Below are 19,721 nucleotides of genomic sequence, written 5' to 3'. Positions count from 1 at the left end.
TAGAGGACTGCTACACCCCAGCCCAGCCCCACTCACCTTCTGCACCTTGTTGATGCGGTGAGCTGCCCGGTTATCTTTGGCCTTTTGCTGAGGGATATGGGACACAGCCTTAGGGCCTAGTGCTCGGTCTCATGCCCCGCCCCCATACTGTACAGTGTTTTCACACTCCCTACCCAGAAGCGGATCCCTTCTGGCCCAGCTGCTTTAGGAGTGGGGAGCGGAAAGAACTGAGGTAAATTGCCCAAAGATCCCTCCCTCCCTCTCAGTTCCCATGCTAATCCATGCTCCTTTCTGTCTCACCAGGTAGGGGGCTTTGTCAGCTGCTGGAACCTTTCTCCAGAGCTTCATGATTTGTTTGCAACGGCTTGACCAGTCTGGAGGGCAGAGGGAGTGAGTCAGAGAAGACTTGGCAGGCGACTCCTCCACCTGCCATGTTGCCAGGCTGTCTCCCTTGCCCTCATCCCACAGGTACCTGGGTAATCTTGCTTGAGATTAGGAAAATTAATGTTGGCATAGAGCACGGGTGAGATGGTGGACAGCTGACCCAACTCCTCATCCTTCTCCCAGCGCTGAAGACTCCGCTGGTTATAGGAGAGTCCGTCGCCCTCACCCTCCGTGGTGGGGGTTGTGGGGGTGGAGGGCGTGGTGCCACCTGAGCCCGTCCAGGGGCTGTCGGGCTCACCGGGTTCCGGGCTAAAGAAGCCCCCGCGCTCCCTGGGGCGCAGGGGCAGAGAGTCACAGGGCGCAGGGATGCCAAGTCCCACCCCAGACAAACTGCCTAGAGCCCCAGGCCACTGCCCTGCCCCAAAAGAGGAGGGTCACTAACAAGGGAATGGGGAGGAGCAGGGGAAGTGCTGCAGGAGTCCGAGGGAGGCAAGGCATGAACTCAGATGGAGGGAAAGGACAACGAGGACTGCCCACGAAGGTTACGCAGAGACACCAACCTAGAATCCAGGAACGGGGACTGGCAGAGGCCTGGGTAGGAGTCCATTGGGCTGCTGGAGGGCAGATTGCCCAAAGGGAGTCCACCTACAAGACGGACAGGATCAGAGAAAAGAGCAACTGGCCCATCCTGGAGGCAAGCTTGGTTATGTCAGTCTTCAGACCACTCCCACCTGTATTACCTTGAAGAAAGGGCCTCTGCAGTGGTGTACGGCTGCCTTCTAGGCCAGGGGTTCCGCAACCCAGATGCTGTTCTCGTTCAGAGCCCAGAACATCCTTGAAGAGCTGCTGCAGGTCCTTGGATTCCATCTTGGGCAGTTCTGTGGGGGAATGAAGGACACTGTTGAGGAAGACTGGGAAGTTCAGGTGACACCACAGGTCTACAAATGATCATGGCCAGAACAGTGTCCAGGACTCCCCACCAGAGAAGCTGTACAGATCACAGTCCCAAAGAGAGGACCTCCTCCTTCTCCCATAGAAAACCCTTATACACAAAGAGGTACGGGTCACAGCCTCACCTTCTGTGGAAATCCTGTCTAAGTCAGAGCTAAGCATCCCTTCACCTGGGGTGCCTGGCTTCTCAGGGTCACTGGGCACTGGGGATGCCTTCACGCCCCCATCCTCAGGTCCTGTAAATGCCAGGAGAAACCCATGGGTCAAGGCCAGTATGGGTCATGGCCACTCTGAACCACAGAGGACCATGGGACAGTTTCCAGCCTCCAATACTGACAATGCTCAGGGGCACAGCAGAGGGACAGAGGCAAGCAAGGCCAAGACAGGACACAGTAACCCCGGCAGCCCTCACCTGGTGTATCAGCTTTGCCCTCGAGGCCACGGGATTCTTCATCTGCAATATCTGGACCATCATCTCCTATGAGCAAGAGTCCCCCCTCCAATCAGAGATGTCCTACATCTGATGCCCAGAACAGGTCTCCAGTCCCACAGCCCTACAGGCCAGGACCCTTGACCCCACCCTTGACTCCTGGAGGCCAGTCCATTTCCCATCAAATAACTTGCCAGCTCCTAAGCCAGAAGAAAGTTGGATTCCCTCACACCACTCACTCCCACATAACTAACCTTTCTGCGATGTGGGGAGTTCCTTCCTTTCTGAGCCTCCATCTCCCTTGGCTTTTGGGGTCCCTAGTCCAAAGCTTGGCCGGCCCACCCCAACTGCAAAAAGGGCCTTACGGCTCAGGTCCAGCAGCTCCTTCCCAAAGAAGGCTTCCTGTGGGGCAGTCAAGGAGAAACAGCTTTCTTCATGCCCTGCAGGGCACAGACACCTCCCTCACTGCTTGGAGCCTGAGACCCACCTGCAGGTAAGCAGGGAACATGTCCTCCAGTTTGCTCTTCTTGCGCCCTCGCCGCTGTTGCTTCTTCTTCTCATCCCCTTCAGCTAAGCTCTGCTCCACGGCGCCCTCTGCAGGCAGGTCAGCAGGTATCACTGTGGACAGAACGGAAGTGTCAGACTCGGGGTTGAGAGCATGCTGCTCCCAACTTGCAGGGTGACACTTTGTGCCTACTCTCTCCCACAACACCAGCTGGGTCTACCACCCTCTTGGCCCTTTCAATGAGTCCACCCCCTGGGTCTCTCTAGCATTGCCCCACCTTCTCCCAGGCCCCACTGGTGCCCTCACCCGTCTCACCCTCGTCGGGCTGCCCATCCCCACTCAACACCTCCGCCTGTGCAGCAGGCCCCTTTTTCGTGCGTGTGTGGGATTTCCGCTGTCGCACCATGAAACCACCAATGCCTATGAGGAGGCAGAGTTGTGGATGAGAAGCCGCTGGGGGACCTATTGAGCTGCCCCGCACCACCCCACCACCCCACAACCCCATCCCAGAACCTCACCAGGCCGATACGGTTTACGCTTGCGTTTTTTGCTTTCCTCGGTCTCCTCTTTGCCAGGCTCCACATCAGGGCTGACGGGGCCCTCCAGTTTAATTTCGCACTCCATGTGCTCCACACCACCTGCGTATGGTGACAGAAGAGATGGAGGCAGATCAGAACTATAGGCCCTTTTAACCTTGTCATCCTGCCACTGAGAGAGCTGAATACCTTGCCTCAGAGCCACTTAGACAAGACAGCAGTGCTTAAGGGTAACTGAGTGGCAATGTAGCCCCCACCCAACATCCCACTCCCAGAGTCACGCTCCCCCTACTCTGCCGCTCCCTAAGATTCCCCAAGCTAACCTTCACCCTTGAGCAGCTCATCGGTGTCCAGGTCCCCATCCTTCTTGTCATCAGGGCCAAGGGCATCTGAGGGCTCAGAACCCTCCAATCCTGCCTCGCCCGGGAGGCCAAGCCGTCCTCGCCGTTGGCGCCGCTTGTGCAGTGGTGACATGGTCAGGTTACGCAGCAAGGCCATGCCAGTTTCTGTCAGCCACACACCTTCGAAGCGAAAGTACTGGGGCTCTGCATAAGAGGAAAGAGTGTGTGATCCCTGGATGGAAGCCCCAGGGAAACCAGAACTGCAAGTTTCAACCTATGTCCTTAGCTGAGACAAAGGCAGTGACAAAAGTCCAGCTTAGGGTCTAAATGCTGAGGAGAACAGGCCACCAAGGGGCACTGGCTGAAGCCCGAGTTCTCTGTCAGTGACCCAGGGAGATTCAGAGAGGAACTGTAACTCAGAAGCCTGCCTTTGCTCATGATTAACCCTAGGTTCACTAAATAGATTCTCTTGCTGTCTGGGGCTATGAGGGCCCCTACTTGCTGAATGCCAGCACACAGTGTCCTAGACGCCAGCAGCAGTGCCATATCACGATGGAGATGTCCCTGGCCCCTTTCACTTAGGAAAAAGAGTTATGTTCTCAGCCGGGCGCGGTGCTCACGCTTGTAATCCCAGCCCTTTGGGAGGAAGAGGCTGGCAGATCACGAGGTCCGGAGATCGAGACCATCCTGGCTAACACGGTGAAACCCCATCTCTACTAAAAAATACAAAAAATTAGCCGGGCGTGGTGGCGGGCACCTGTAGTCCCAGCTACTCAGGAGGCTGAGGCAGGAGAATGGCATGAACCCAGGAGGCGAAGCTTGCAGTGTGCCGAGCTTGTGCCACTGCACTCCAGCCTGGGCAACAGAGCAAGACTCCATCTCAAAAAAAAAAAAAAAGAGATCTGAAGATGAAATCCTGGCAGTGAAGAGACCATGGTGCCTGATGAAAGGAACATTGCCCGGGAAGCTGGAGACCTTGGTTCTAGGCATAACTTTGCCACTAACTTACTAGGTGACCTTGGGCAGGCCACTTAACTTCTCTGGGTCTGAGTTTCCTCCTCTTAAAATAAGGAGAGGAAGCTAGGGGGTTGGAGCTAGACTAGATGATGTCTGACGTCTGGTCTGGCTTTGGCATTCAAAATTTCTGTGACTCACCTGGCTCTTTCACCTTCATGGGCACCAGCTCTGGAGGTGCAACAGGCGCTATGGAGAGAAGGATAAACGGAGGTGGCTGAGGTCCTGTCCCAAAGCAAGGTACCCCTGCCCTGACTCCTCCCCCTACCCAGCAGCTGGTACTCACCCACAGGCTTTACCACGTAGGGCTGGCAGGAGACACAGTCAAAGCCTTCATCGGCTGCCTGCTCCACATCGTCCTCTGTGAAGAGGCTCTCACAGCCTGCATGCATCCACCTGGAGAACAGAGACTGGAGGAAATAAGCTCAGGCAATGCGAGGCTGGCAACAGGGCCAAAGTGAGGAGAAAGGGATGTTCTCACCGTTCACAGTGGCGGCACTGGATTAGTAGGTCCTCTTCTACATAAGGAGCATGACAGATAGGGCAGGTCACCAGGCTGGCACAGGGCCCACAGTGTGTGTAACTATTCTGCCATTCACAGTGGAAGCCAGGGGAAGCAGCCCCACACTGCATACAGGACACACACCTGGTAGGAGCAGGAAAACAGAGCTTTAGCACCCAACCTACCCAAAGTACCCAGAAGTCCCCTCACCGGAAACCCAAGCCACCAGCCTGGCCTCCTAAACCCAGTCTCTGTCACATACTCAACATCATATCCACTTTAACATCTCAAGGCCCCAGGGCTCCACTGAAGATCCCAGTCTCCTTACCACTTGCACTTCCAGCCGCCCTTGGGGACGGTGAGCAGTGGGGGGTCCAGGCAGTATGTGTGGTAGCTAATATCACAGTCATCACAGAGCAGCAGGCGTGAGGGGTCGGAGGCCTGGCCACACACCTCACACACAATACACTCCACACAACGCCAGCCCTTGAGCAGCATCACCTTGGTGATCTGGGGCAGAAGATGGGAACTTCTCAGGGTGTGAGGTGGAAAAGAGGTAGAACTTCTTTTTATTTTTTTTTGGAGATGGAGTTTTGCTCTTGTTCCCCAGGCTGGAGTACAATGGCGCGATCGCAGCTCACTGCAACCTCTGCCTCCCAGGTACAAGTGATTCTCTTGTCTCAGCCTCCCAAGTAGCTGGGATTACAGGCACCTGCCACCATGCCCGGCTAATTTTTTTGCATTTAGTAGAGTCAGAGTTTCACCATGTTAGTCAGGCTGGTCACCAACTCCTGACCTTAGGTGATCCACCCACCTCAGCCTCCCGAAGTGAAGTGCTGGGATTACAGGTGTGCACCACCGTGCCCAGCCTAGGAAGTGGAACTTCTAAGGGTGAGGCTGGAGGAAGCCCAATGCAGAGACTAGGCCTCCATTTGAGCACACAGAGACTTAGGCAGAGCACCCTTGTCCCCAAAACAGTGACTCTAAACTTAGGCTCCCAATGATCTCTGCTGATCAGAGAAGAGCTGCACTAGCCACTGCCTCATTGTGAATAGAATAGCAATCTTTCCACTAGCCAAGCCCCTAAAAAGAGACTGTGGACCGAATTAGGTCCCCCAGTTTTTCTTTTCTTTTTTTTTTTTTTTTTTTTTTGAGACGGATCTCACTCTGTTGCCCAGGCTGGAGTGGAGTACAGTGGCGTGATCTCGGCTCACTGCAACCTCCGCCTCCTGGGTTCAAGCAATTCTCCTGCCTCAGCCTCCTGAGTTGCTGAGATTACAGGCACGCGCTACCACACTCGGCTAATTTTTGTATTTTTAGAAGAGACGGGGTTTCACCATGTTGGCCACGATGGTCCTGAACTCCTAATCTCAGGTGATCCACCCACCTAGGCCTCCCAAAGTGCTGGGATTACAGGTGGGAGCCACCATGCCCAGCCATGTTGTTATTTTTTACGATGGACTGAATTATACCAGCAAGTCAGGGCCTACCACAAAGAAACTATCAAGTCCACCGTGAGTTCCAAAGTACTTTTCCCCAAGAGAAGTTTGATAACCACTGGTGACTAATGAACAACCATGACCGATGGCCACTTTAAGAGGTGGTATGGCCAGGACAAGGAACTAGGGTAAGAAATAACTGACCCTATTCCCCAGCCTACACCTCTTGGGCCCTGAACTCACCTTGCTGTTGACACAGTAAGGGTGATAGCACTGAGAGCACTGCGAACAGGCAAGGAGGTGGCCCTCTGCCCCCCGGCCAAAGCTGCCACATACCACACACATGTCCTGGGGAAACACAGAGAAACCCAAATATCCAACTAGATCTCCCCATCCCACTCAGATCCAGTCTACTATGATGCTACAACACTGATTTGCGACCAGAGTCAGGAACCCCATCCCACAGTGTTAGGACGCTGTAAGCTACCAAGGGACCCTGCTCCTTCCTAGGATGCCTTACTCACCTAATCAGGTCACTTGAATTTATAAAGCCTGACATGGGTGAAGTTAAGAAGAAATTAAAGGAAGATAAGATGGAGTAAAGACTGGTCAGGTGAGAATCACATATGTGACAAAATTCTATCAGCTTCAAGATTATTCAAGTGAGGACACATGTAAGTTCCCTAAGCTATAAACTTCAATAAGGCAAAGACTTTTTCACTGCTATTTCTCTAGCTCCTAGCTTAGTGCCAAGCTCAGAAGAGATACTCAAGAGAAATGTGATGGATGGACAAACCAATGAATAACATGATTAGAATTCATGGTCTGTTTTCTCATTAGCTGGGTATCCCCAAAAGTAGGTCCAGTTTTCCCATCTATCCTCTCACCAAACACACACATACACAGTGTTCAGTGTGCCAGGTCTCACTGTATGGTACCTGCATTAGGACAAATTTGTCTGTGTTGGAGAAGAGAACCACGGTATTCTGCATGGTGTCATCATCTTCTTCCTCCTCCTCCTTACTGGGAGAGCTATCAATGTCAGCAACCTGATGGGCAGAGAGTTATGGGAAGTGAGGCAGATAAATCTGCCCCCACCAAGCTACTTTCCTCTTTGGTGTTGGGGGAAGACAGTGTGAACCCTTGGCTAAGATGAAGGCCAAAAGCCAGGAATAACAGACAGAACACCCCAGCTCCCAAACTGAGCCTCAGCCTGATAGCAGAGATTTCAGAAAAACCTGCGGGCCAAGTGGACAGGAATTCAGACATAGCCAGACAGGCCCTAGACGAGCAGGCAGGTAGGCAAGCATGCAAGGGACTGGCAGGACTCAGAGGGTGCTAAAGCATGGTTGGGGGATGGGAGGAATATGAGGCATCTCCTTACTACCAGAGTCTCAATGGAAGAAGCAGTTGACTTTAGCCGGGCCCGTCCTCTACCACGTCCTCCATGGGCTCCTCCACGAGGCCGGCGTCTTCCTGGGAAACTGCTGCTGCGACCCTGAGTGAAAGAAGGGGACAATGACAGGAGCATGTCAAGGGCTAGTGTGTTGGGTTTACACACTTGAACAGAAGAAGTGACAAACAGACAGAGTAAGACAGGTAATAAGCCCAGGAGTCCCACTTAGGGCAAGGGAAAAGGCCAAACTCCCAGATATCAACAAGTGCATAGCTCTAGCCCAAACCCATTCTTCCCCTCCCAAGAGTGGTTGACATGGGCAAGGAAAAAAAACAATGGCTTGAAAGAACCAAGTTTCTGGTCCCAATTCTATTACTGAGTAACCATGAATCTGGGCAAGTTACTTGTCCCTTCTACGTATTAGTATTTTCTCCTTAATAACTGGAATAAAGGATCTCCAAGTCTAGGATTCACAAAGCAAGGTGGGAAAGTATCAGTGACACAGGACTGTACCTCTGACCTGGGCTAACTCTAATCACATCCCGCAGCTAGATAGCCCCTCACCTGTTTGATGCGGGAACGAGCTGGGGAGCTGCGCCGCCGCCCCTTCTCCCCCTCAGCTTTGCCTCCGCTGATAGCTGTCCCAGCATCGCACAATAGTGAGTCATCAGTCTCTGGCAGTGAGTCGGTACAGAGCCGTAGGGAGCCCTCATCTCGGGCTGGACTAACATCCGTAGAGACCCCCAGCTCCATGGACAGGGAGCCACCCCCCTCTGGGTCTGGAGAGCCCAGGAGGGGCTCTGAGCCAGGAAAACTGGCACTGGCATCACCCTGGCTCAGATTAGAGATCTCGTTAACGATGTCGGATTTGATGAGAGTGGGTGGTGTGGGGGCCACCGGTGCACGTGGCTCTTCCTGTTCTTCACATGGTGAGCCCTGCCCTGCTGTCTGCTTGCATTCGGGGTAGACCTCCATAGGGGTCACAGGGGCCAGCTCCTCGGGGTCCAGGAGCACAGGGGAGCCTTTAAGTTCACTAGCCAAACTGCCAGGGGTCTGTCCAGGCTCTGGCTGTGAACCCTGAGCATCAATCCCATCCAGAGGGGCTGTGTCTTCCCCTAGGCCAGAGAAGTCATCCAGGGCTGGGGCAGGGCTGGGGGCGGGGCAGGAAAGGTCCCCCATTGGGGAAGGGAGAGGACTGGTGGCACTGGGTTCCAAGGCTGGGCATTCAGGTTCTGAAACTTTCTCAGTCTCCATCTCGTGCAGCTCAGCCTCATCTGAGACCCCCACTACCTTCCCTATGGGACTCAACGGGGAGGGAACGGACAGTGGTAGGGCAGGAGGAGAGCACTGGGAAGGAGGGGAGTTTTGGGGAACCAGGGAATGCTGAAGGAGTGGAGAACACTGAGGAGGAAGGGGCTCCATCAGGATGGGAGAAGCCGGCCCCACTGGGGAGCCTGGAGATGGGGGAAGGATCATAGGGGGGACAGGCTCAGGGTCAGTGCAGTTAGCTTCTGGTGGAGGGCTGATGGGTGTCTCCAGGATGGGGGCAGCCAACGGTGACTCAGGGTCACTGTCCCCTTTGGCACCAAAGGGGTACTCTAACTCCCCCAAAGGAGACAGGGCCGGTGGGGCCGCAGCTGTGATAATGGGTGAGAGTGGAGGAGGAAGGGGATCTGGAAGGAAAGAGAAAAAAGAAGGGCTCTTAGATTAGATGTGCCATGAAGAGTCACAGCTGTTCCAGAGTAAGAGTACTAACATCCCCTTACCTGGTGGCATCAGCTGAGGCGACAAGGATGGCTCCCCAGATGGGGACAACGGCAGCTCCTCGGGCAGAGGGGACAGAGGTGGTTCCCCAGGCTCAGACAGGGCTGGCTCTCCAAGCAAGGGAGATAAGGATGGTTCCCCAGGGGGAGGGAACAAGGGCAGCTCCTCAGGTGCAGGGCATTGGCCTGGCTCCTCAGGGGGCTCTTCAGGCCGAGGGGACAGGGGTGGCTGCTCAAGCTGAGGGGACAGATGCGATTCCTCAGGCCGGGGGGACAGGCATGGTTCCTCAGACTGGGGGGACAGGTGTGATTCCTCAGGTTGGGGGGATAAGCATGGCTCCTCAGGCACAGGAGACAGGTGCAGCTCCTCAGTCTGGGGGGACAGGTGCAATTCCTCAGGCTGAGGGGACAGATGTGGTCCCTCAGCCTGGGGGGACAAGTGTGGCTCCTCAGGCACAGCGCACAGGCATGGCTCCTCAGCCTGCGGAGATAGGTGTGGCTCCTCAGGCCGGGGGGACAGGTGCGGCTCCTCAGGCCGGGGTGACAGGTGCGGCCCCTCGGACATGGGGCAGAGTTGCGGCTCCTCAGGTAGTGGCGACAGGGGTGACTCCTCCAGTGGCAGGGACATGAGCGAGTCCTCTGGTGGTGGGGAAGCAGGTGAGTCCTCAGGTGGCGGGGATGTGGGGGAGTCCTCAGGTGGTGGGGAGAGGCGTGAAGCCTCAGGTGGAGGGGACGTGGGAGACTCCTCAGGTGGTGGGGACAAGGGAGATTCCTCAGGCGGTGGAGACAGGCGTGACACCACAGGCAGGGGGGATAGGCGCGATACCTCAGGTGGGGGGGACATAGATGATTCTTCAGGTGGTGGGGACATAGGCGAGTCCTCAGGTGGTGGGGACAGGCGTGATGCCTCAGGTGGTGGGGAAAGGGGAGACTCCTCAGGTGGAGGGGACAGAGGAGACTCTTCAAATGGTGGGAACAGACGAGATGCCTCTGGTGGTGGAGACATGGGTGACTCTTCAGGTGGAGGGGACATGGGTGACTCCTCAGGTGGTGGAGACAGGCGAGATGCTTCAGGTGGCGGGGAAGTGGGCAATTCCTCAGGTGGCGGGGACAAAGGAGATTCTTCAAATGGTGGGGACAGGGGCGATGCTTCAGGTGGTGGGGATAGAGGCGTCTCAAGTGCAGGAGATGGGGGTGACTCTTCCGGTGGAGAGAAGGGCGACTCCTCCAGTGGAGAAAAAGGTGATGATTCAGGTGGGGGAGACAGAGGAGACTCCTCAGGCGGCGGAGAGAGGGGCGATTCCTCCGGCGGCCGGGACAGGTGCAATGCCTCAGGAAGTGGGGATGCGGGCGATTCCTCAGGTGGTGGGGACAGGCGTGATGCCTCAGGTGGTGGGGACGTGGGTGATTCCTCAGGTGGTGGGGACAGGGGTGACTCCTCAGGTGGGGGCAGCAGTGGCATCTCCTCATTTAGGGGGGCCTCCAACTGGGGCTCAAGTTGGACCCCTGCTCTCCCTGCAGACACAACAACACGATGCTCCTATCTAGCTCAGATCTACTCCACAGAAAGTGTGGGGTCTGGGACAATGCACAAACTGTCTCTTGCCATAGAATAAAAGGGGATGAATTTCAGGGACCCTCAAACCCTACTCACCTAGTGGTTTGGCTTCACATTGCAGGGGCCCTGGTTCCTTGGGTTGCATAGAGGTCACGTGCCCACCCTTTGGCTGCCCTTGGCATGCAACGTACAGAGCATCGGGCTCGTCAGTGGGGGTATCGCCAGGCTCTGGGGGTGAAAATCTGCAGAGGGTACAGGGGAGCAGGCACTGTGGCTCTCACCAGCTAACAAATCCTAGAGAGCACACTGGGGCGAGGCATGAATGCTGTGGATGGCACTGCCCACCTTAGGGCTCTCCTCTCAAAGTCCACTCAATTTAACAAGGCCCCTGCCAATCTCAGTTCTTCCAACCTGCCAGCCCAATCTCAGTCAGTCCCCACCACTTACCTGCTACACACCGGGGTATGCTGCTCAGCAACAGAGCGGATAGGCTGACCTCCCTGGGCTTTGTGACAGCGGTGACAGAGAGAGTAGTTCTCAAACCACTCCGAGTTGGGATTCAGTTCTGCTGAGCCCACCCCACAGGCCCGGCACACCCGGCACGCCTAAGAGAAGGGAGTGGGCAAAACGGGCGTTGGTCAGACAGCAAAGACTAAACAAAAGTACACAACTTGTCAAGACAGAGAATGCTGTAGGAGGCACAGTTAGGGACAATAGGGCAGAATCAGGGTACACTCACCTTGCACTTCCAAGAGTGAGCAGGCAGTTCCTCCATGGGTGGTTTTAGGCAGAAAGTATGGTATCCTTTGTCACACGTCTCACAAACCAACATCTTAGAGTCATTCCCAGGTTTCCTGCAGGTGCACAGGGAACATTACAGTGTCCTCTCTGCCCTCATTTCCTTTCTTTTTTGTTGTTTTCATGTTAACAGGCCTTCTCCGACTGCCCTCATTTTCAACCCTAACCTGTGTTGTGCCTAAGACTTTCCTCCTGCCCTTCCATTCCTACCTGCAGGCTTGGCACACTTTGCATTCAGGGCACTGCCAGCCAGCACGTTTGCGGGCAGTCAGAGCAGTGTCCAGGCAGGCCCCATGATAGTGATGCCCACAGCTGGTACAGAAGAACAGGTCACACAACTCCCCCGGCCCCTCACACACTGCACAGCGAGCCTCCTCTGCAGGGGGTAGAGACACCACAGGTCAGCTATGGATTCCTTGTAAGCCTCAGCACATTGCTGTACACAAAACAGGCACTCCATGGGCACAGAATGAACAAACAACAAAGTTACTGAGTGCCTGCCCAACGTCTGCCAGCTACTGTTCTAGGCACTGGAGACAAAATGATAAATGAGACAGGCAAAACCCTGGTGCTCACAAAGTTCACACCTATTTTAGTGGGGCAGACCAACAGTAAATAATTCTATACTTTGATCAGTGCTCTGTAGAGTACAAAAATCCAAGGCACACTTGGTCTCTCATTTGCCCTATGACCAAAGATCAGGACTTCTCACCCAGATGTGCAGCCCCCTCACTGTGCTCTGGGCATAGCAGCTGCAGTGTTTTCATGGATAGGAAGGAACCGCTGGCAGTCGCGCAGGGGAAGTGGTAAAGCCGTGGACATCCAGGTGAGCGGCAAGGGATGGAGGCACCGAGCCTGGTGCAGTGGGAGCAGCGCTGCCAGGGTGAAAAAAGAGCCTCAGTGTCAGCCAGCTCTCCCCAGACAAACAGTTCAGGCACTAGCTCTGCCCCAGTATACCCATGGTCCTTCTCATTCCAACCTGACTCTCAGAAGCCCACCAGCCCTGCCCTTCACCTATGCAATCCCCTGGCCCAGCCCCACCTGTGAGATCCCTGAGAAGATGGCCTTGTCCACACCACATAGTTCTGGGCCCTCCTGCCCCCATACGCCTGCCGACCATGCAGCACACCAATGGTGAGCCCAGCAGGACCCTTTACAGGTGGGAAGAGGTAAACAGAAAGGAAAGAATTAACAAAAAGAGGATCGCTGGCTCAGGACTACCCAGCCCTTATCCCATTTCCTGCCCCATTCTCCGCACTCACCTCCAGGTTCTCCTAGGTGGGCAGGTGTAAGGCCCTCAGGGAAACCAATCTGTGATAGGTCCTCACTGGGCAGCACTGCCTCATTGGGCCCTGGGCTCCCCCCAGGGGACACCACTGGACACCGGGGCCAATCAAATGGCAACTCAAAGCGCCGTAGCTCCCGCTGCCCGTGTAGACTGGGCTCCCCGCAGTTACAGAGAGCACAACGCCGCACCGGACCCCCACTGTGGACACACAAGCATCAGTACCACGCCAGGCCCCCAGCAACCCCATGATTTGGCATGCCCATGCTTCCCCAACACTCATTTTCCTAAATTCTCTTCCTTGAAAGCCCTAGACTCTCAAATCAAATCCTCATGTGCCCTCAAACAAGCTACCTGCAGTCCTGAGGAGTCTCCTGAAGCCTGGGACTCCCAGAACTAAGGACAGAGACCTCTCCCACATGCGGGTTGGGCAGGTCTGACTCAGTGGCACTTGGGTCCTCAGAAGCTGCAGGTCCATCAGCTGAATAAACAGACAAACAGCATGTGTCAGCCATCATCCCTACTTAACACAAAGTCCACTCACCAGACGCATGAGATTATCCAAAACCTGAGTGGATCAGAGTGATGATATTTCAACTGTTGTCCCAAAAAACAAAGTTGTTCCATTACTTATCTGCTACATAGACTTAGCTCATGTCCTTGTGCCAGGACCAGAAATGTAAGGTTGCCAATGAAATCTAAAAGCAAACAAACAATTTGTCCTACTCACCTGCCGGTTCTGAATCTTTATCCTCACCAGCCAGCTTCTGGCTGTCCATCCCTCTCTCCGACTGGGCAGGGCCCTCTCGGGGAGACCTGTTGGTGCCAAGAAAGAGATCTATATGCCTACTAAGTCTTCCCAAGAAGCATTTTTCCCAGAATCCTGGGAAGAAGGCATCCAGACCCTCCAGACATCAGAGCAAAGCCATACTACAAACTCCTATACTGACAAGAAAGTCATTCTCCCTAACCTGTAGGGTCACTTCCTCCCCAGATAAACACATACACTCTTCTCACACTCTGGAGAGATTCTCAGGGGATCCATTTGACTTTCCCACTTCCAGGCTCCTCTGTAAGAGTTCCTGGGGCCATAGCATCCAACTAGAAGCATATCCATTTATATCTAATACTGCTCTTTGGCTTGCCTCTGGGTTTCTGGCTTTTGGTGAGCCCTATTCCCACACCTTTCCCTCAAGTCTCAAGTAAGCTCCCATTCTAGAGGCCAGTCTGTGCCAACCCAGGGGTAGTCATGACCCAGGAAGCCTGAGTCCAGCAAAAATCCCTCTCCCAGAGCCAGAGTCTGAGGCACTGCAAGAGATGTAACACACTACTGGAACTACAGCCTAGCTATGGATGGATCTCCCCCACCGCCACTTGTTTCTACGAGGACATCACCATTACAAAAGAAGAAACTCCCTAATTTCCACCCACTTCCAACCCAAATCCAGCTCAGACCAACCCCCGGCCCATGCCCTAACTGAGCTCAGGGTCTCACCCAGCCTGAAGGTCTCAGGTCATTGCCCTTGGCAACACCAACTGCCCTTCCTCTTCAGATATCCCTAGTAGTTAACAGAAGTGGACCTTGAGAGTTACTGAGCATGTGTAGCCAGGCCTGAGGCTAAGCATGCTGGGAGTTGTAGTCTCAGGAAGCATAGAGCCACTCAGAGGAGTTCTAAACAGGGCAGGACATAGCACAGCACAGCGGAGTAGCTTCCTTCCTCTTCCCTCAAGCAGGGTTTCCACACACATACATGGGGGTGGGGAATAACGGTCCCTTGTCCCTTCTTCTAAGAAATGCGTGCCTGTATCAGAGCCAAATGAAACACACTAAAGTTATACCTAAAAAAGTTGAGACTTACACCTTTGGACATTATTTTCCTAGATCTCAGAGGCAATTAAGCACAGTGGGAAAAAAAAAAGAACAATAATTACAGACACGAAGAATAGGAAAGGGATCCTATAGAAGGAGGGAGAAAGTGGTAAGTGTTAGCAGCTTGTAGTGGGAAGTGTAGACCCTTTCTCTTAATCAGAGAAGGTATACAGTGTTCCTAGAGAAAGTGGTGGTGAGGTGGGGGAAATCCCTAAAACAGAACTCAAACAATAAAAGTTTGAGAAATTCATCTCTCGCCTTTTCCACTCTTCTTGACTAACCAGAGCGACCACACCACCCTTAGCAAGGACAGCCCGTCCTCCCAAACTGGAAGGCAAATACCCCAGTCAGCCACTTATGGGTGAATGACTGGGACAGATGAGACAGGGGGAACCCTCAAAGGTGCCCCAAATCAGTAAATCAATTCCCTAAGAACTACAATATCACTCTTCCTGCCCTGAACTCACCCTTTATTTCCAGATAGTGGCTATGCCCCTCTGGAGACATGTCACAGGAAAGAAAATTCCTTTTTCCCCTAACACTCTCAGAACTCACTGGATAAAGTAAAGCATCACCTGATACACATCATCTCCATTCCCAAGCCATCTTTCCCAAACCTGCCACACAACCACACTCGAAAGGAAAGCAGGGTGGGTCACCTGGCCGGCTCATACAAAAGCTGCTCCAGAACTTCAAGGAGTCCTTACAAGCTACCATGGGAAGTGGGAGGTGGAGGTGAGGGCAGCAGCCAGGCCCCTCTTCCATTCAGTCATTCAAGGCCTGGCCACACCCGGAAGGTCCAAGGGGCCCTTAAAGTTTTCTAATTCTTTGCATCTTACTATATCTTACCACTACATACCCCTAAAGATCCTCTACCCGCTCTGGTCTCAAAGTTGAGGCCAAAAGAGTCACAAACATCAAGAAGTAAAAGGCAACAATGATAATACAGTGGGTAGGAGGAGGGCTGCCTCACACAAGGCCAGAGGGGCAAATTCCTCAGCCCTCCCCCGAGCTCAGCCCTCTCAGGCTGGTAAGGCTGGTACTGCTCAACAAGGTACAGAAACCACCTTCATCTGGCCTTGAGAGAGTATTAACATCCTCCAAAGCCAGAGCCCATTCATGGGGCCATGGAAGATGAGAGATTAAGAAGCAAAGAGAAGAATGTCATACAACTTGTACCAAAAATAATCTAGGGGGCACCTCCAAAAAGCCTGAGCCCTCAGTCCCTATTTCCCCATCCCTGCAGTCCAGCACAGGGATCCCAATGCTGATTCCCAGTTAATAGGCCCCTGAACATATCTAAACAAAGACCCCAGGTTCCCCAGTCCCATCATTCACAGCCAGTAAACTGACACACATACACACCAACGATTTTTTCCCTGGATCTAAACTGGGGTAGTATCTCGCCAGGCTTTCTCCATAGAACTAGAGATCCCAGACAGTAGGTACAGATCTAGGGAGTAAAACTGTGCTGGCACCCCTCAGTCCTATACCTAAGAGGTCCAAAACAGCAAAGAAAAGGACAGGGATTTATCTCAACCCACTCTCCTTCCTGCCTCCCTCCCAGACCAACAGCTTTCACTCCATTTTCCCAGACAAGGGGGAAATGGACGCTTGGAGAGGTGTAAGGCTGAAGCAGGCCCTTGAGTGAACAGCTCTTCAGTAGGACTCAGGACTTCCTGGTTCCCAGCCTGGACTCAAACCACACCTCTTCCCACCCCCATTTTGGGTCACCCCTCCGAGATGGATCCAAATGGAACACTGGCCCTGCAGACCCTCTGAACTGTGTCCCTGGCTCATCCTGAGAGCAGGCACAGCTAACAAGGTGCAGTCCTACATAAGGAAGTTGTTTCGGGACAAACGGGAGGGACTCTCCATAGAATGCAGGAGTGGAGAGCAGGACTGACAGCTCACCTCACTCCACTACCCCTGTGCCACCTCTCACCTTTCAGAAATCTTTAAAAGGCAAAACCCCTATTTTCTCCTTTCCAAAACCAGACTCAAAGAAATCTAGTGTATGTATGTTGGAGCAGATAGAGTGAGGGAGCAAAATGCACCAGCCAAATCCCTGCTGGGTAGCATGACAGGTGTGAGAAGGGCAGTCCCAGCCCAAGCAAGGCCCACAGGATTGAGGCTCAAGCTGCATGCACGTACACACCCTTTCTCCCCAATACCTTCTGCCAGGGGTGGAATCACTGGTTTCCAGGAGAAAAGAGCTCTGATCAAGCCATTTCTCCTCCAGAGAGACACAGGCCACCCCATTCTGCACAGTTGGTACAGGATCAGAAAACCAGTTAACAATCCCTGGTCAAAAAAGGGTTGGAGAGGTCTGGGAGGGGCTTGCAGGACTGGCCAGGGACTCATGGGCAGCCAGCTCTCCATACCAGCCCGGGAGAAGGCAAAAGACAAAAGCCATTTTTTGCAGCCTACATTCGCAGGGAGCAAATCTCAACGGCCTCCTCTATAATCCTCTGGAGATTAGATCCATCCCAAGAGGAGGGGAGGCAAAGCAGGCTAAGACAGCACTCGGCCTCACTGGGGTCACTTTGCCAGGCAGGGGCAGTTTAAAGTTGAACAGCAGGGCCAGAACTGCCCCAGCCCCGCCTCCTTCTTGCCCCAGCTACCCCCTTCATCACAACTAGTCAGTTTCCACACACTCTCCCTTTGCCCAGTGAAAGAAGGCCTGGTGAAGGATCTGGGGTTCCTTGAGTTTTCCAGGGACTGCTTTGGGTGCCCAACTCGGTAGGAACAACCTTAAAGTCCAACTGGCGTAAGTCTGACCTGGCAGTGACACCCTCCCCCACCATCCCAAGTTGCTCTGTCCCAAGGCCCACAAGGAACCCTGAGGGGAGAAGCAGCAGCCTGGGATTGGTGCTGGCATCAGGGCCTGGGTCCTAGTTTAGTCGAGCTCCCCCAACACAAAAATAAACAGGCAGAGAGGCTATCTGGCCAGGTTCCCAAACTCCCGTGGTTCCCTGAACCCCCAGTCTTTAAAGAGGCACACCCCAAGACACCAGGCCTCAGTTCTGCCCTGGTGACTGGCTCAGGTTCCCTTGACAGACCCTGCCAAAGGAACGCTCCCCAGCTCTGGCACCCCCTTCTCCAACCTAAAGGCCAGCTCCGGCTAAGATAGTCCATCTGGCTGTGCCCCCAGTCCAACCCTTTCTGGGCCCTGGCCGGGCGGACTTCACTCACCTCTTCACAGGGCGATCCAGAAATCCTCATCCGAGAACATGGCCAGAGCCCGGGCCGCTCCCCGACCTCCAACCGCCAGAGCGATCACAGCCGCCCCCCGCACGGGGGGGCTTAGGGGGGCCAAGAACGGTAAATCCAGGTCGGAGTGGCCACCCTCCCCCCACAAAAAAACAGCAAGAAGCCAAAGAGGGGTTCTCTGCCTCAGGTTCCAGCAGTTTAGGTTTCCATGGACAGCCCCAGGGCGGCGAATCCCGAGCGGACACAAAGAGAGCACCGGTGGCTTTGATCTTGGGCGAGCAGGCTCCGCATCCGCGTCGCCGGGCGGCCTCTCAGTCCTAGGGCCCGGCCAGCGCCCCGGCCGCCCGCGCCGGGCTCGGGCGGAACGTCGAGGCTCTCCAGATGGAACGTCGAGGCGCCTCCCCAGCAGCCCGGAAGGAATGCCGCGCCGCCCCGCGCCTGGCCCGGATGGAACGTGAGACCCTCGCAGGAGCGCCGAGCCCCTCTCCCCGCCCCGGCCGGCGCCCGGGGCCGCGCGAGCTACGGCGACGCGGGGCCGGCGGGGCCGCGGGGCTGAACCTGACACACACCCAGCGCCGGGCTTCTCGACCCCGAGCGCTCACCCTCGGCGGCTTCGAGCCCCCCACCTTCTGCTCCCCCCGGGGAAGGGAGGAGGCTAGGTAGGCGAGGAAGAGGAAGGGGCGGGCGGTGCGAGCCCTCTGCCCGCTCCCCTCCGGCCGCTCCAGGCCCTGCGCTCGCCTCCCTTCCCCTCTGGCCTCGGGAGCTGCCCCGCCCCCGGCCTGGCCGGCTCTGGTCGGTGGCACCCCCTCGACCCCCGGCTGACTGTGATCGCAGGCGGCCTAGAGGTGCATGGCCCAACCCCGGCTCCCGGCACCGGGGGGTCAGGAAACTGAGCGGAAAGTGGGGAACGAGGCAGCCATTTGCAACCGGAGAGGAAAGTAGTGCAGCGCGGCGCCGCTCCGCCTCCCCCCCTCCGCCTCCTGTTCGGCCGGTAGGGTGGTTCCTGCGAAGGGGCTATTTCCTGGCCCAAGAGCTGGGCAGCGGTCGTGAAGATTCGTGAAGCCTTCGGCGCTAGATCCGGGGGGGCCTTTTGCCCGGGGCACCCCACTCGAGAGGGGGAGAAAGGAGAAGAGGCGGCCCTATTTTGTGTTGGAGCGGAGCGGCGGAGGGATCCCGCCCTCTCGGAGGAAAGGCTGTGACTCTGCAGTTCTACGCACACGCTGCGGGATCCTTCCGCTGCGGGTTAACCCCGACCGCGCCGGGCCGGCAGCAGGGCAGACACGTGGGAACGAAGCCCCCCTCCTCTCCGCCGCGGCCCTGGAGCCGCCTCATTTACCGCCCAGGCCGCGAAACTAGGACTCTGGGCGCTGTCTAATTCCATACCCTTGCAGTCATTGGTCCCTGAAATTCCAACTGCCCCTTGCTTTGGCCAGGGGCAGTCTTTCCCGGGAGGGGGATGGAAGAAGAGCCAGGAGATTGGCCGCTGCTCAGCATCCTGGGAACTGGAGTCCGCAAATGGAGAAAGTGAGGTAGGGCGCCTGGCGCTGCAGAGGGTGGACTCTTGCCACGTTTGGGGACCCGAAGAAAACTGGACGAGTCCCTAGTCGTTCCTCCTGACTCCCAGTCCCCCCGTGTGAGGAAGGACTGTCGGTGCCCACACAGTCACTATACACACCTCCCCATCGAAACATAAAGGTAGAGCCTCCCTTTTCAGGGTGCCCCCACTCCCACCTCCA

General features: G+C 55.2%; 1 protein-coding gene across 6 annotated transcripts in view; it reads right to left on the bottom strand.

Moving 5' to 3' along the window:
- KMT2D (lysine methyltransferase 2D) overlaps positions 1-19,142 on the bottom strand; it is a 40,629-nt gene extending 21,487 nt beyond the window's left edge. For 2 of the 6 annotated variants that reach the window (XM_055357302.2, XM_055357307.2), the window contains exons 1-31: positions 17,968-19,141; positions 13,633-13,718; positions 13,257-13,383; positions 12,880-13,103; positions 12,659-12,768; positions 12,330-12,492; positions 11,834-11,993; positions 11,559-11,679; positions 11,267-11,424; positions 10,916-11,061; positions 9,265-10,776; positions 8,063-9,171; positions 7,487-7,600; positions 7,041-7,151; positions 6,346-6,450; positions 4,992-5,173; positions 4,643-4,807; positions 4,448-4,557; positions 4,303-4,350; positions 3,130-3,351; positions 2,789-2,908; positions 2,577-2,690; positions 2,253-2,383; positions 2,020-2,167; positions 1,748-1,813; positions 1,461-1,571; positions 1,125-1,262; positions 945-1,029; positions 473-714; positions 301-374; positions 37-87 (exon numbers count right to left, since the gene is read on the bottom strand). In XM_055357302.2, the coding sequence (XP_055213277.1) occupies positions 37-87; positions 301-374; positions 473-714; positions 945-1,029; positions 1,125-1,262; positions 1,461-1,571; positions 1,748-1,813; positions 2,020-2,167; positions 2,253-2,383; positions 2,577-2,690; positions 2,789-2,908; positions 3,130-3,351; positions 4,303-4,350; positions 4,448-4,557; positions 4,643-4,807; positions 4,992-5,173; positions 6,346-6,450; positions 7,041-7,151; positions 7,487-7,600; positions 8,063-9,171; positions 9,265-10,776; positions 10,916-11,061; positions 11,267-11,424; positions 11,559-11,679; positions 11,834-11,993; positions 12,330-12,492; positions 12,659-12,768; positions 12,880-13,103; positions 13,257-13,383; positions 13,633-13,681 (6,216 nt within the window). In that variant the 5' untranslated portion in view covers positions 13,682-13,718; positions 17,968-19,141. Of the gene's footprint in view, positions 1-36; positions 88-300; positions 375-472; positions 715-944; positions 1,030-1,124; positions 1,263-1,460; positions 1,572-1,747; positions 1,814-2,019; positions 2,168-2,252; positions 2,384-2,576; positions 2,691-2,788; positions 2,909-3,129; positions 3,352-4,302; positions 4,351-4,447; positions 4,558-4,642; positions 4,808-4,991; positions 5,174-6,345; positions 6,451-7,040; positions 7,152-7,486; positions 7,601-8,062; positions 9,172-9,264; positions 10,777-10,915; positions 11,062-11,266; positions 11,425-11,558; positions 11,680-11,833; positions 11,994-12,329; positions 12,493-12,658; positions 12,769-12,879; positions 13,104-13,256; positions 13,384-13,632; positions 13,719-17,967 lie in introns of all 6 variants that reach the window. The other 4 variants (XM_055357305.2, XM_055357308.2, XM_055357306.2 and 1 more) reach the window with 3 other exon arrangements.
- Positions 19,143-19,721: the final 579 nt, after the last annotated feature.

The sequence above is a fragment of the Gorilla gorilla genome, chromosome 10, assembly GCF_029281585.2.
Source record: "Gorilla gorilla gorilla isolate KB3781 chromosome 10, NHGRI_mGorGor1-v2.1_pri, whole genome shotgun sequence".
Taxonomy (NCBI): domain Eukaryota; kingdom Metazoa; phylum Chordata; class Mammalia; order Primates; family Hominidae; genus Gorilla; species Gorilla gorilla.
This window is presented reverse-complemented; position numbering and strand designations above follow the sequence as displayed.